This window comes from Heteronotia binoei, chromosome 21 (assembly GCF_032191835.1).
Source record: "Heteronotia binoei isolate CCM8104 ecotype False Entrance Well chromosome 21, APGP_CSIRO_Hbin_v1, whole genome shotgun sequence".
NCBI lineage: Eukaryota > Metazoa > Chordata > Lepidosauria > Squamata > Gekkonidae > Heteronotia > Heteronotia binoei.
The window spans coordinates 117,044,579-117,058,552 of record NC_083243.1 but is presented as its reverse complement, the minus strand read 5'-3'; the positions used below and the strand labels follow the sequence as shown (position 1 = coordinate 117,058,552).

The 13,974-nt window shown below is 47.6% G+C and overlaps 1 protein-coding gene across 9 annotated transcripts in view; it reads left to right on the top strand.

Annotated features, from left to right (window-relative positions):
- ANO1 (anoctamin 1) overlaps positions 1–13,974 on the top strand; it is a 256,871-nt gene that overhangs the window by 186,072 nt on the left and 56,825 nt on the right. For 4 of the 9 annotated variants that reach the window (XM_060262256.1, XM_060262252.1, XM_060262254.1 and 1 more), the window contains 2 exons: positions 2,075–2,086; positions 3,438–3,509. The exons of 1 other annotated variant lie outside the window; for it this stretch is intronic. In XM_060262256.1, coding sequence (XP_060118239.1) covers positions 2,075–2,086; positions 3,438–3,509 — 84 coding nt within the window. The remainder of the gene's footprint in view (positions 1–2,074; positions 2,087–3,437; positions 3,510–13,974) is intronic. 4 more of the 9 variants (XM_060262257.1, XM_060262253.1, XM_060262255.1 and 1 more) reach the window with 1 other exon arrangement.

Below are 13,974 nucleotides of genomic sequence, written 5' to 3'. Positions count from 1 at the left end.
TGAGACATCATGGATTTACCATAACTAGTTCTTAATGCAAATTTATTTTTGGACAATTTTATAATACTTCAGCAGAAAACTCTTCAATTTTCCTTTTCCTTTTAAGAATGTAGTCATCTGAAAAACTTCACAACTGTCCACATTTTGTGATTTTTAAAATATATTTTGAGTTTCCTTTTCTAAATTTGGTTTGTGGATTCTACTCTTCCAGCTCTAGACAGCATGGCCCTCTTTTCCACCCACCATATTTTAGAAAAATTGGAAATATTATGTTAAACTGGCAAGGATACAAAAGGGGTGTTCTCTGTCATCTGGAAGAGACTTCAGGAGCAATCAGTTTCTAAGGCCCTGATCCTGTTGTGTGCTCATAGAAGTGCCATTGTGCTAATATATGCCACATACCTAGTGCTGAGGTCTGACTTACTGGATAACAATCGGATATCCTAAGACAACTGTTATTTTATTTTTGGCACCTTGTTGTTAGCTTACATGAAAGTGAAGAGGATTAAGTGTATCCTTCTAGTGGCAAATAACTTAGAGGGTTATGTCAAGTGCAGCGATAGCAGCCTGTGACATGAGATAACTGCTGTTAATGGAGTTTATTTTATATTTCATCTAACATGCTCCATTCTAGTTAATTTGGTCCACAGAATAAAGCACTTAAATCTTGCTGACCATTGGAAGTAGTTAAACAGCGTGGCTGAAAATCCTGAGGAACTGCTGCAGTACGTGTTGCACTGAAATTAGTGACAGATATGCCAATACCAGGGTGGCACTATCCAGTAGGCCAGGTAGACTGCCACCTAGGGCGCCATCTAGCCTACTGGGGCGGTGGGTGCCCCTTCCCTGTGCACTCCACCTGAGGAGATGCCTGCCCTCCCTTGCTTTGTGCCTCCCCATGCAGCGGCAGTGCAGCAGGTCTGGTGATAAAGGCTGCCCCATCATTGGCCAGGTGTGCATGCAACCGGTGGCTCTGCTTCTTGCCAAGGAGCCACCAGGACAGGCCCAGAGTGGTGGCGGTAGCTTACCCAGTGAGCCCCAGCAGCAGCACTGCCCAGCCAGGCCGGCTACACATGTGCCCTATTTGGCATCGGGAGCCCCTCCTCCATTGAGTTTCCTTTCTTGCAAGCACAAAGTGGCCCCACAAGCAGCACTGGGTAGGGCGCTTGCGCAACCGGAGTGTTTGGCTTACCAGCACTGGTTACGGAGGATTTCCATGTGCCATGCACCCGGACCCCCAAGATGGTTGCTTTCTTCTCATACTGGCTGAAGGTGGTGGTGGTCAGCTAGGGGGTGCAGCAGTACCCACTGGCCATGCACCTGGCCTGGGGTCTGAGTGTGGAGCTTGGAGCTCTCCCGCCCTGCCTAGCCCTGGAGTCACAGCTTGGTAGCTACTCCAGTAAATCCTCTGCAGGCCCAGCAAGGGTGCCTCTGGGCCTAGAGGAAAATGATATCACCTGGTAAAGAACACCCCATTCAGCCTCTGTAAAAGGGACATTTTTCTCCAAGCCTCTCATCCTCACTACCTTGCCTCCTCCTCATCCCCACCTGCGACGCCATCCCCAGGGCACAATATGTGCACACCATGGGCTCCCTGGCCAACTCAGGCAGCAGCAGCAGCTGCCAGCCAAGTCAAGTCAAGCACAGCCAGGCAGAGGAGGATGGAGGTGGTGGTGGCACACAATGGCTGATGCAGTTAACAGGGTGCCTACAACTCTCTGGTAAGGGTGTGCTGCCACCACAGAGGGGCAGGGGTGCTCAGGAATGGGTAGGGGGGAAGTGGGGAGGCACCAGCCCTGGCTAATACATAGCCACAGGTTTTCTCATTCAAGTCTTGCATATATAAGAGGTCTTGCATATATCAGAAACCTCTATACTGCTTAAATATTTATAAACATCTATTTTCCTGAATCTTCTTGTGTTAAGATGTTTTACTACACCCTCAGTATAAATATTGGGACAGTTTCCCAACCATGCATGAATAATATAGTTGTGTCCATTGCACAATTTTGTAACAGTGAAGTAACTTTACTTTTTTGTGTGTTTTTTTGTGTGTTTTTATGGTTTCCTGAAGGAGGCAGTCAAGGTTTGGATTTTTTTTTTGTAAATTCTCTACCTTTTTATCTGTCTAATGGTGAAAGATACCTTTTGATCTCACCTCATTCTCTTTTTCCCACCATCTGGTTTCCTTTAGAGCTTCCACTGCAATGATTGTTTCTTCCTTTATATATCCCAGTGATGGGACTTTTTCATATCCATTCCCATCTCCATCTAATGCATTTTTGAAGGTACTTTCCAAATCTATGGCTGTCCTGTTCCTTCAACTTCTTATTGTTTTCCACATCTTTTTTGAGTGTGTTTAATAATAATAATAATAATAAATTTTATTTGTACCCCGCCCTCCCCCACCGAAGCAGGCTCAGGGCGGCTAACAACACAGTGACCAATGGTACATTAATAAATAAAACATTAATAAACAACATAGTAACCAATGGTGCATTAATTAAAACCATTACATTAAGAACATTAAATTAAGCATTAACTTAACCTTAAAAACCAGTAGAACATTAATTAAAACAAACTATAACATTATCATTGACACTATTCTAGTTAGTGCTAATGGCGGATTTTCTTCGTTGTAAAATTGTACTTCAGCTGTTCATAAAAGCTAATTTAAAAAGAGTGGTCTTGCAGGCCCTGCGAAACTGATCAAGGTTCCGCAGGGCCCGCACCTTCTCTGGAAGTTGGTTCCAGAGATATGGGGCCGCAGCCGAGAAGGCCCGTGAGCGGGTGTTCTGTAGTTTAACTTCTCTTGGCCCAGGGGTAGTCAGTCTGTTTTTTCCTACTGACCTCAGCACTCTCTGGGGCTCGTACGGGGAGAGGCGGTCCTTCAGGTAGGCCGGTCCTCGGCCATATAGGGCTTAAATAATCTGAAATGCAGTCTTTTGAGAAAACAGATCAAGGTAATTTATAGGAGAAGTATCTTAGATATCAACAAACGATATTTCTGCTGAGGTCAACTTATTGGGTCCACAAGAATTATGGTTAGTGTTTTCTGTTGTAATAGCCCACATACAAAGGTTTACAAATGAGCAGCCTCTGCAATGCCCAAAATAAAATATAATAAGTTTAAACTGTTTCAGGGTTGCATCTACTCTGATTGTAGTGATCCTGCCTTCTCCCTACACACTGTGATGCAGCTGCTATGTTATGCTGGAGTCTGAAGCAGCAACCCTAGGATAGTTATGCTGGGATCTCACAACTGGCACATTTAAGCCATTTAACTGCATTAGGGTGGACTGGCATTTAAAACACATTTTAATTACTTATTGCAAGAATTTTAAATCAGACCAGAAAGTTTATTTATTTTTATTCTTCTACCTTTGAACTGGTAGACAATGGGTTTCATGGCTCATTTGAGTATATGACATTTGCAGGATCACCCAAGGGCTGAGTATGAAGCTAAAGTATTAGAAAAGTCACTAAGAAAAGAATACAGAAATAAAGAGGTAAGTTAACAGATTTTTTTATTTATAGCAAAGGGATTTCTGTTTATAATAATGTCATACTGTAACATGCCCGTTTTCTGTGACCATTCCTTAATCTGATGTACACTGACATGAAAGGTAGAAGTACAAGGGACAATTAGAAATAGGAGTGGAGATGTGGGGGGCTATAATAAAGAATGTTAATTGGAGACAAAGTAGTTCCTTTGGTACAATACCTGTGTGGGTTTTCTCACAAACACAGTGACTGTATTAATTGCTGCAGGTTTCCGGTAATTTCTTATGTGTTTACTCAAAAGAAAGTATCAATGAGTTCAGGAGGACTTATTTCCAAGTAAATGTATAATATAGGTGTCCTGGCCCCTTTCCCCCCTCCCCCGGGATGCTGGAGCGGGGGGCACCCAGCCAGACGAGGATCCAACCGACACCTGTTCCAGGCTCAGGGGAGTGGTGAGGGATGCCCCCCAGTTGTCTGGGGCGGCCTCATCCCTCAAAGATGAAAGGGTGGGGGCCTGCAAGTGCCCAGCTGGCGGTAATAAAGCTGAGGCACCTGAAGCGGGAGGGGGAGAAGGAAGCTCAGAGGAAACATATTTTAAGGGAAGGAAACAGGTATGCCAGGGAGGAACAGCATGGTACAGTCAAAACGAAGGGTACTAAGAGAAAGAGATGGAGCATGACCAGGGGAGCCATTGGGGACAATGTGAAGTCAACCCCCCCCCCCGGCCTGGCTACCTGGTCTGAGGCGTACCTTTCTCCTTGCGAATATGCCCTGGAGCAACCACCTGACCCCTCCCAAGGTCCACAGTCTCCAACTCCTGACATAGGAGTTTCTAGAATGACGAGACAGGTAGTTTATTCAAAGCACATACAATTATAGAAATGGTATCATGTATCTATATAGAAATTATAGAAATGGTATCATGTATCTATATAGAAACAGTTTAAAAGAAACTTAGACCATGGTTTCTGAAAACCTGTGATAGCTGAGGCACATTTGTTTTCTGGTTTACTGTAGGAAACATTCTTTAGTTTTACTCCCAAATTAGTAAGAATGGTCTGCCTGCTATTTTTCTGCCTGATTGGAGGAACAGTAACATAAGCAAAGACTCACTGGGCAACCTTTTCTGTTTGACAGGTATTTGAAACATAATTTAGTTTAGCAGTTTTCCCGTAGCATACACGTGTGCACTGGCACACAACTTGGAAATCGCTGTACTAGATAATCATTCTGAGTCATTGGACATAACCATATCCTGAAGTATTGAATACCACAAATTGCTTATATAATGTGTTCTGGCTGATATCCACATTCAACCATGGTTCCCTAAGAGAGTGTTTTTATTGGTCTGACCTACTAAAGTCATATGTTCTTCCTCTCTTTCTTTTTCACATTAGTGAGTGCATTAGTTCTTTGTTGATTTGAGATACTATAAAATTCCAATGTGGATTTTACTGCCTCATGTAAGAATTAACATGATACCCATATGTAGACAGATTATGTGTTCACATGTATCTGCAGACTTCATATACCGGTAGTTTCATTATCACAATGAACACTGGAATTTCATGTGAATTAGTGTTGTAGAAGTGCCTTTTCTCTCAGAATTTTGTAATGTGAACATATCCAGGTTTTCTGATTAAAGTAGGGAGAATCTGTGAGATAACTAAGAGAATAGAAAGATTAAGTATAATACCAAGGGCCAGTCTACAAATTATACAGGATATCCATGCTTGCCCTGCAATTACCTACATTATTTCCTATCAGTGTGTGTGTTTCCACTAGGAAACCATTGCATTATACTTCTTTTCCTTCTGTAATTACTGCTCCAATCACATTGGCAAGCTCTTGCCAATTGTAATAAAATTTAAGTTGGGCCATCAATCATGGATCCTCAAATACCAGTTGGCCCTGCTGCTTATATACACTGTGCTTTGGATTCACTAGCTATGAAAGAGGCTGTTAGAAAGAACAAGGGAGAGAGAACATTAATTCATTAGTGTTTGTGCTTCCAGGGTTTTTGTACTCTTTTTACAAAATGCCCTAGGTGTGAATAGATCATGGGTTAAACAGAAAAAAAAATGGGGGGGGGGGCTTCTCTTCCTTTGGTACATTGCATGCTTTTGTTTTTTCTCATTCGGAAGGGCCAAACATGGAGTTATGAAGAAAGGGTAGGTCAGGAGTCACACAAATACTGAACTAGATAATAAATCAAGACCATTTTAATAAATAATGCAGATTTCATTTGGTAGAGATGAAGTCAGACAACAGGACTAGAGCAGAAGTAAAACAAAAATAAAAGCAAGATTTGTTTGGAAGCAGTTTTCTGGCAAGCCAGAATCTGGAAGGACAGGTAGAGCTGGCTGGAAGGGATTCAGAGCCAGGGCTGTGCATCTTATGAAGACAATAAGGCCTCTGTTCACCTGAATACTGTAGCTCCCAAAACAAACTACTGCCAATTTTTAATATATATATAAAAATGTATGCCTGAAACCTCAATGCCTTTTGACTTGCATTGATTTTGGATCACAAAAAACTGACATGGTAAACTTAAGTAGTGATGCTGCAGTTAACACACAAGTAGTAAGCATACTAAAAAATGAACTTCCAAACCCTGCCAGAACGAGACACTACTCAACTTCTTGTGTCCGTTCAATAGATGTTGCTGTCAGCACTCTCCCAAGTATTCTGTCTGAGCCAGTTTATGCATAATAATTATTATTTTAGTATGGCATTGTGTGTGATATAGCCAGGAGATTGTATGATTGTCTGGCTGCCTGAAGTACTAGTTCTTTTTAGCATTATCTGCAACTAGGTGGTAAGATATACTTGGGGGGGAGGGGGGCTGAGAGAGCTGTGAAAGACCTAAGGTCACCCAGTGTTGAGACCTGGGTCGGGAACAGTGCAAGGGGCTCTATTAGAGCTAGGAGTGAGTTAGGCAAGAGGACCAGTTTAAACAGCATCGTCCAAGTCTGGTCCAAGGTCATTCACAGATAGGGTGGCCATAATGTCTGAAGGGACACCTTTGGAGGGGGGAAGGTAGGGGTGCGTGCGCGCAAAGTGTGCGCGCTACCGGAAACAGGAAGTGACGTCACTTCCGGTGACGGCACTTCCGGTGACGTCATGCCACCGCCGGAAACAGGAAGTGACATCACTTCCTGTGACATCATTTCCCGCCATGCCACCTGCCGGAAACAGGAAGTGACATCACTTCTTGTGACATCATTTCCCCCGCGCCACCTGCCGGAAGCAGGAAGTGACTTCACAGCACTTCCTGTGACGTCCCCAAAAATCCCCCAAATATCACCGCCGGAAACACCAAGATTATTTATAGAGAGGGAAAGGGGGAAGTAAAGTTAAATGAAACTCTTTTTTTACTTTTTTCAAAGTGAGAAGACTAGGGAGAACGGGTTCCATGCTGAGAAGCCAGTCAGATTCCAGTGAGATTCCAGTGAGACTGTGCTGCATAATGCAGCCTATTTATTTTGTCCTGTTTGCTCTGTTGGCTCTATCTGCGCCACCTTCATCACTTTCGGGGTGTGGATCCTCCAGTGGGGTGGTCTCCCGACTCCCTCCGCCGGCTGTTTCTGATAGTCCTGCGCCCCCTCTTTCATTTGATATGTGTCCCGTGCGGGTGCCACCGTCCCGCCGGGAGATGCCACAAAATGAGCCCTCTTGAGGCTTATGGCGGCAGGGCTCGGGGGAAGCGAGCTAGACTGCTGTTCTTTTGAGGGGTTATAGAGTGTTTCGAGCCTGTCCCTGTGGCATCGGTCCCATCATTGTGGGACCCAGGGGGCCGGCGCAGCGGCACGCCGAAGCAGCCTATCACTAATAACACAGGTCGAGATGCAGGACAGGAACCCGGAAGTGACCGACAGGCTGATTCAGCGTACCGCTGCACCAGCCCCTTGGGCCCCACAATGATGGGACCGATGCCACAGGGACGGGCTTGAAACACTCTATAACCCCTCAAAAGAACAGCAGTCTAGCTCGCTTCCCCCGAGCCCTGCCGCCATAAGCCTCAAGGGGGCTCATTTTGCGGCATCTCCCGGCGGGAGGGTGGCACCCGCACGGGACACATATCAAATGAAAGAGGGGGCGCAGGGCTATCAGAAACAGCCGGCGGAGGGAGTCGGGAGCCCACCCCACTGGGGGATCCACACCCCGAAAGTGATGGAGGTGGCGCAGATAGAGCAAACAGGACAAAATAAATAGGCTGCATTATGCAGCACAGTTGAGAAAGTGCCTTATCCCATATACTGATGAAGTAAATACAGGATTTGAGAACAAAATTGCACCAGAAGACACAAACACAAAGCTCCCTTACACTGAATCAGTGCTTGGGTCCACCAAAGTCAGTATTGTCTACTCCAGGGGTGGCCAGAGTTGCTTAACAAAAGAGCAACACAGAATAAAGGTCAGATGTTTGAGAGCCGCAAGACATGAACATCGGATATATGAGAGCCACGGAAGGAAGGAAGGAAGGAAGGAAGGAAGGAAGGAAGGAAGGAAGGAAGGAAGGAAGGAAGGAAGGAAGGAAGGAAGGAAGGAAGGAAGGAAGGAAGGAAGGAAGAGAGGGAGGGAAACAGGGGAGATATTCTCTGCTGGTCTCCTGTCCTGTCTGGCTAGGTCAGCAACCAGAAAACACCAGATACCTCCCTTAGTCAATGAAAACAATGTACATAAATACACAAGCACTTGAAAAATACGCAAAGCACAAGTAGTATAGGAAAATGATCACCCTATCTATATGGCAAAAAAAAAAAACAGTCAAAATGCTGTATTACACAAGCTATTGCCAATAAATGCAAATGCCAATAAATGCAAAAGTAACCATATACCAAACCACCAAAACAGGGAGGGAGGAAGGAGGGAGGGAGGGAAGGAAGGGAGGAGGGAGGGAGGGAAGGAGGGAAGGAAGGAAGAAAGGAAGGAGGGAGGGAAGGAAGGAAGGGAGGAGGAAAGGAGGGAGGGAAGGAAGGAAGGAAGGAAGGAGGGAAGGAAGGAAGGAGGGAGGGAAGGAAGAAAGGAAGGAAGGAGGGAAGGAAGGAGGGAAGGAAGGGAGGAGGGAGGGAGGGAAGGAAGGAGGGAGGAAGGAAGGAAGGAGGGAGGGAGGGAAGGAAGGGAGGAGGGAAGGAAGGGAGGAGGGAGGGAGGAAGGAAGGAAGGAGGGAAGGAAGGGAGGAGGGAGGGAGGGAAGGAGGGAGGGAGGAGGGAGGGAGGGAGGGAAGGAAGAAAGGAAGGAAGGAAGGAAGGAGGGAGGGAAGGAAGGAGGGAGGGAGGAAGAAAGGAAGGAAGGAAGGAGGGAGGGAGGGAGGAAGGGAAGGAAGGGAGGAGGGAGGGAGGGAAGGAAGGGAGGAGGGAGGGAGGGAAGGAGGGAAGGAAGGAGGGAGGAAGGAGGGAGGGAGGGAAGGAAGGGAGGAGGGAGGGAAGGAAGGAAGGAAGGCCGCCCCCTCCCGCCAGCCGCCCCCCCACTTTCGGCCCCCTCCCTCCCTGCTTACCTTCATCCAGGGCGGGTGGCAGCTTCTCCTCCCAGCGGCTGGTGCTGCTGGCGGGGCTGGCGGCGGCTGCGGAGGCCGGGGAGGGCCTCCGCTGGTCTCTGGAGGGCCTCCAGGGACCAGCGCCGGCCTCTCCGCGGCCTCGGCTGGTCGGCGCTGGTCGCTGGAGGCCCTCCAGAGTCTCTGGAGGGTCTCCAGCGACCAGCGCCGACCAGCCGAGGCCGCGGAGAGGCCAGCGCTGGTCCCTGGAGGCCGTCCAGAGACCAGCGGAGGCCCTCCCCGGCCTCCGCAGCCGCCGCCAGCCCCGCCAGCAGCACCAGCCGCCGGGAGGAGAGGCCGCCACCCGCCGGGAGGAGAGTCTCCAGAGTCTCTGGAGGGCCTCCAGCGACCAGCGCCGGCCTCTCCGCGGCCTCCGCTGGTCGGCGCTGGTCGCTGGAGGCCCTCCAGAGTCTCTGGAGGCCCTCCAGAGTCTCTGGAGGGCCTCCAGCGACCAGCGCCGGCCTCTCCGCCGCCTCCCCGGCCTCCGCCACCGCCGCCGGGCCCCGCGCGCGGGCGGGGAAGGCGGCGAGTGAGGGAGGGAGCTTCCCTGCGCGTGCGCAGGGACGCTCCCTCCCTCACTCGCCGCCTTCCCCGCCGGCGCGCGCGGCCCACCGCCTCCGGGGCTGGCTAAACTGGGACCTCTAATGGTCCCGGTATAGCCAGCCCGGGAGGCGGGAATAGGGGGCCAGAACCGGGACATTCCCGGGTGCCCGGGACGGTCTGGCCACCCTATCAGAGTCAAAAGGATGTTCAGAGTCTGGCATTTAGGTCAGTTCATATAGCAAGGTACGAAAGTCCAAGAGTCATTCATTAATTTAAAACATGCTTAAAACGTTAGCACTCATTGGTCTTAAAGATGCTTTGTATTTCTCCCATGGGATCCAGGGAACTGGACAAAGGAAGCTCTGGCTCTTTCCTTCCTTCCCTAGGGGACTGAGGGAGGGAGCCTCAGCCAATAGAAGGAAGAGAGGCTTGGCTCAGTAGCTCTGCTGTGCGAGCCTGGCAAAACAAGCTATTCCTCCCCCCTTTCTCCCCAAAGAAGGAGCCTCAGCCAATGGAGAATATAGAAGTTTTGCTCTGTAGCTCCTGTGTAATTGAGCAAGCCTTGCAGAGCAAGCTGCGATGCAGAAGGAAGCAAGAAAGAGGAACCAGATGAAAGCCAGTTGCTCGGGGGCCTGATAGGAGCCCTCTAGGGGCCTGATTAGGCCTCTGAACTGCATGGGTTAGAGCATGGCTTGGTAGCCCCAAGTGTCACTGGGCTGCTAAGCATGCCCCTTGCCTTCTCTTGAGTAGTTCATGCTGAGCCCTTTGTCACTGGCATTCCAGAAACTCTGGGGACAAGGAGGGTGAAGCAGCCCATGGGGTCTTGTCTGATCTCAAGTCCTGGTTTTGAGCCATTGGGGTGCTGCTTTCAGGTGGCAGCTCCTCCGTTGATCAGGTGTCAGGGACTTTGTCAGCAGTCAGTTTTGAGCTAGCGCCTGCCTCCACTGCCTTCTTACCACAGCATTGTTGTAACTGGCTATTTCTGACTGACCAACACCCATTTAGCTTCATGTTGAAGAGCATGGAACTGAACCCAGTTCTCTAGATTAGAGTCTGCCACTTTTAACCACAACACCACACTGGCTCTCTTTCACACATTATATTATATATACACTAAAAGTGTGAATGCATCAAATGAGTATCATAGCTGTGATTTGGTGCATCGACTGTCTGCATAATGTGTGAAATGGCCCATGCTCTCTTGAGGAGACTGTACAGCTGCCCCATGGATCTGTATTCCAACTGATAAGTCTTCATCCTCCTCTTTCCAGTGTCCAGTCCAATGAAGCCTGTTGGGTACATACCAACAGGGGTGGAATTCTAGCAGGAGCTCCTTTGCATATTAGGCCACACCTCCTGATGTACCCAATCCTCCTGGAGCTTACAAGGCTCTTTTTTGTAAGCTCTTGGAGGATTGACTACATCAGGGGGGTGTGGCCTAATATGCAAGGAGCTCCTGCTAGAATTCCACCCCTGCATACCAGAATTACTTTGGTCTATTCTGACAATTTCCCATTTGGCTTTAGTGAACTCTGTTCACTTGCTTCATTTTCCAGGTTAAAGTTAGAGTGTTTTATCATTTTCAGTAGTTTTCTGTATGTTTATCTGGTTTTGTGGGTGGTTTTTCATATGTCAGAAATTATTGCAAATCAAGATTCCTGTTTTTCATCTGAAGATTTTCCAAACATTTTTGTGTTAACAGCAAATAAATGGCAAGCAGGTGTCAAAAGTACTGTCATGACACGTTGACCCATTGCATTGAGCTTCCATCACAGTCTGTCCTATGCTGGGAAACTGCTGTTTGTTTAGTTTGAGTGGGCTGAAGGTGATTGTTGCTGATTAATTAGGAGTGGCTGTGTTCCTGGGGCAGACTGAGACCCCACCCTCTTTGCATTATTAAGCTGCGCCTTGCCAGAGGCGCGAGACTTTGGCGAGAGCTAAAGGGCTCTTGGCCTGTGACTCTTAGCCTGGGGGCTGTGTAAGAACCAGGAACCCAGATCCCTATTTTCCTTGTGTTCCCAATAAGGTAAGTAGATCCTCCAGAAGGAGAGCCACATAAACAAACAGGATTTAAGAGGGGACTGTATATTTTTAAAAAAGCTATCATGAAGGTAGAATGCCAGCAGGTGGGTGGGGGCTTTCCAGTGTTTTGCACTGAGTGTCACATGTATGATTATCTGCCCACATGACAAAAGTCTTGGGTGTGTGCTCGATGCAAGGAGTTCCTGGTACTCAGGGAACAAGTTCGTACCCTTGAGGCCAAGGTGACTGACCTGGAGAAGCAGAGACAGTCAGTTAGGCACTCGGAGAAGACTCTCAGGGATGTATTAGATGAGCCCCACTCTGAACGTGGCAGCCCCATTGCTGCCAGGGAGCATGAGGGTTGAGAGAGAACAGGGCACCATGCTGAGGATAAGGGGAATGCGCCCTCAGAAGGGACCTCTTCTTCAGTTGGTGAGCAGGTATTCTTTCACACCAAGGAACCATCCCTGGGCAGGGAGAGAGGGGGAGGGGGTCTTGGTAGTTGGTGATTCGATCCTTAGGCAAGTAGTCAGCTGGGTAGCGAAACCGCATACTGACCGTATGGTGACTTGCCTGCCTGGTGTGAAGGTAGTGAACATTACGCGTGTCTATAGGCTGACAGACAGTGCTGGGGAGCAGCCAGTGGTCGTGGTTCATGTTGGCACCAACGATGTGGGGAAATGCAGTCGTGAGGTCCTGGAGGAAAAATTTAGGCTGCTAGTTAGGAGACTTAAGGCCAGGGCCTCCAAGGTTGCCTTCTCAGAAGTGCTACCTGTTCCACGTGCAGGGTCGGAGAGACAGGAACAAATTAGAAGTCTCCATGTGTGGATAAGACGATGGTGTAGGGAGGAAGAGTTTAAGTTTGTTAGGCACTGGGATGCTTTCTGGAACAAGTGGGAGCTGTACAAAAGAGACAGTCTCCACTTGTCCCCAGACAGAACCAAGCTGCTGGCGCTTAAAATCAAAAAGGTGGCAGAGCAGTTTTTAAACTAAATCTTGAGGGAAAGCTGACAGGAGATGAAATGTCTTTGATTCGGGAGGACTCATCTCAAAGAGATGAAGGGTTAGCTGTTACTTTTCTACCGGGTAATGGATCAGAATTGTCCACTGAGATGGTGACAAACAGTACGGAGTGTCTGCCAAAGTCTCAAGGCAGCAGGAGGAAGGTTGCCTGGGAAATTATAGATGCTTGTATACAAATGCTAGAAGTGTTCGAAGTTAAATTGGGGAGTTGGAATGTTTAGTGTTGGTAGAAAGCATAGACATTGTGGGAATTTCAGAAACTTGGTGGAATGAGGAGAATCAGTGGGACACGGTGATTCCTGGATATAAGTTATATCAGAAGGGTTGGAGATGGGGTGGCTCTGTATGTCAGAGAAGGTATACAGCCCAGTAAGACTGAGGTCAAAGAATTAGATTCCCTTCTAGAAATGCTTTGGGTCGAAATAGAGGGCCCAAAAGGAAACTTAACTATGGGAGTTTGTTATTGCCCACCACATCAAAAGATAAAGGATGATTAAAGATAGTGGCTAAACGTAAAAACTGTGTCTTAATAGGTGATTTTAACTACCCTCAGATTGATTGGGTCAATATGTGTTCAGGTCAAGAGAAAGAGACTGAGTTTCTAGATGCTCTCAATGACTGTGCTATGGAGCAGATGGTCACAGAACCTACCAGGGGTGGGGCGATCCTGGATTTGGTCCTAAGTAATGCCCAAGACTTGGCGAGAGATGTAAAAGTGATCGCACCGCTTGGGAGCAGTGACCATAATGTTATTGATTTCACCATTTGTATAAATAGTTGCTCCAAAAGACCAGCACAACCACGTTTAACTTTAAAAGGGGTAAATGCTCTGAGATGAGGAGGCATATGAAGAGGAAACTGAAAGGAAAGGTAAATACAGTCAAAATCCTTGGGGAAGCTTGGAGGCTATTTAAAACTAGAATCCTAGAAGCTCAGATAAAATATATACCACAAGTTAGGAAAGGCACAAACAGGTATAAAAAAGGCCTTCATGGTTAGCAAAGTAATGGAAGCTGTAAAAGGTAAGAAGGACTCCTTTAAGCGGTGGAAAGTTAGTCCGAGTGAGATTAATAAAAGGGAACACAAGCTGTGGCAAATCAAATGCAAGACTGTGATCAGGCAGGCAAAAAGGGACTATGAGGAGCATATTGCAAAAAACATAAAGACCAACAATAAAAATTTCTTCAAATATATTAGAAGCAGAAAACCAGCCAGGGAGGCAGTGAGACACTTGAATGACCAAGGGGTAAAAGGATTACTGAAGGAGGATAGGGAAATGGCTGAGAAGCTGAATACATTTTTTGCCTCAGTCTTCACTGTGGAAGATGAGAAGTGTTTGCCCCCTC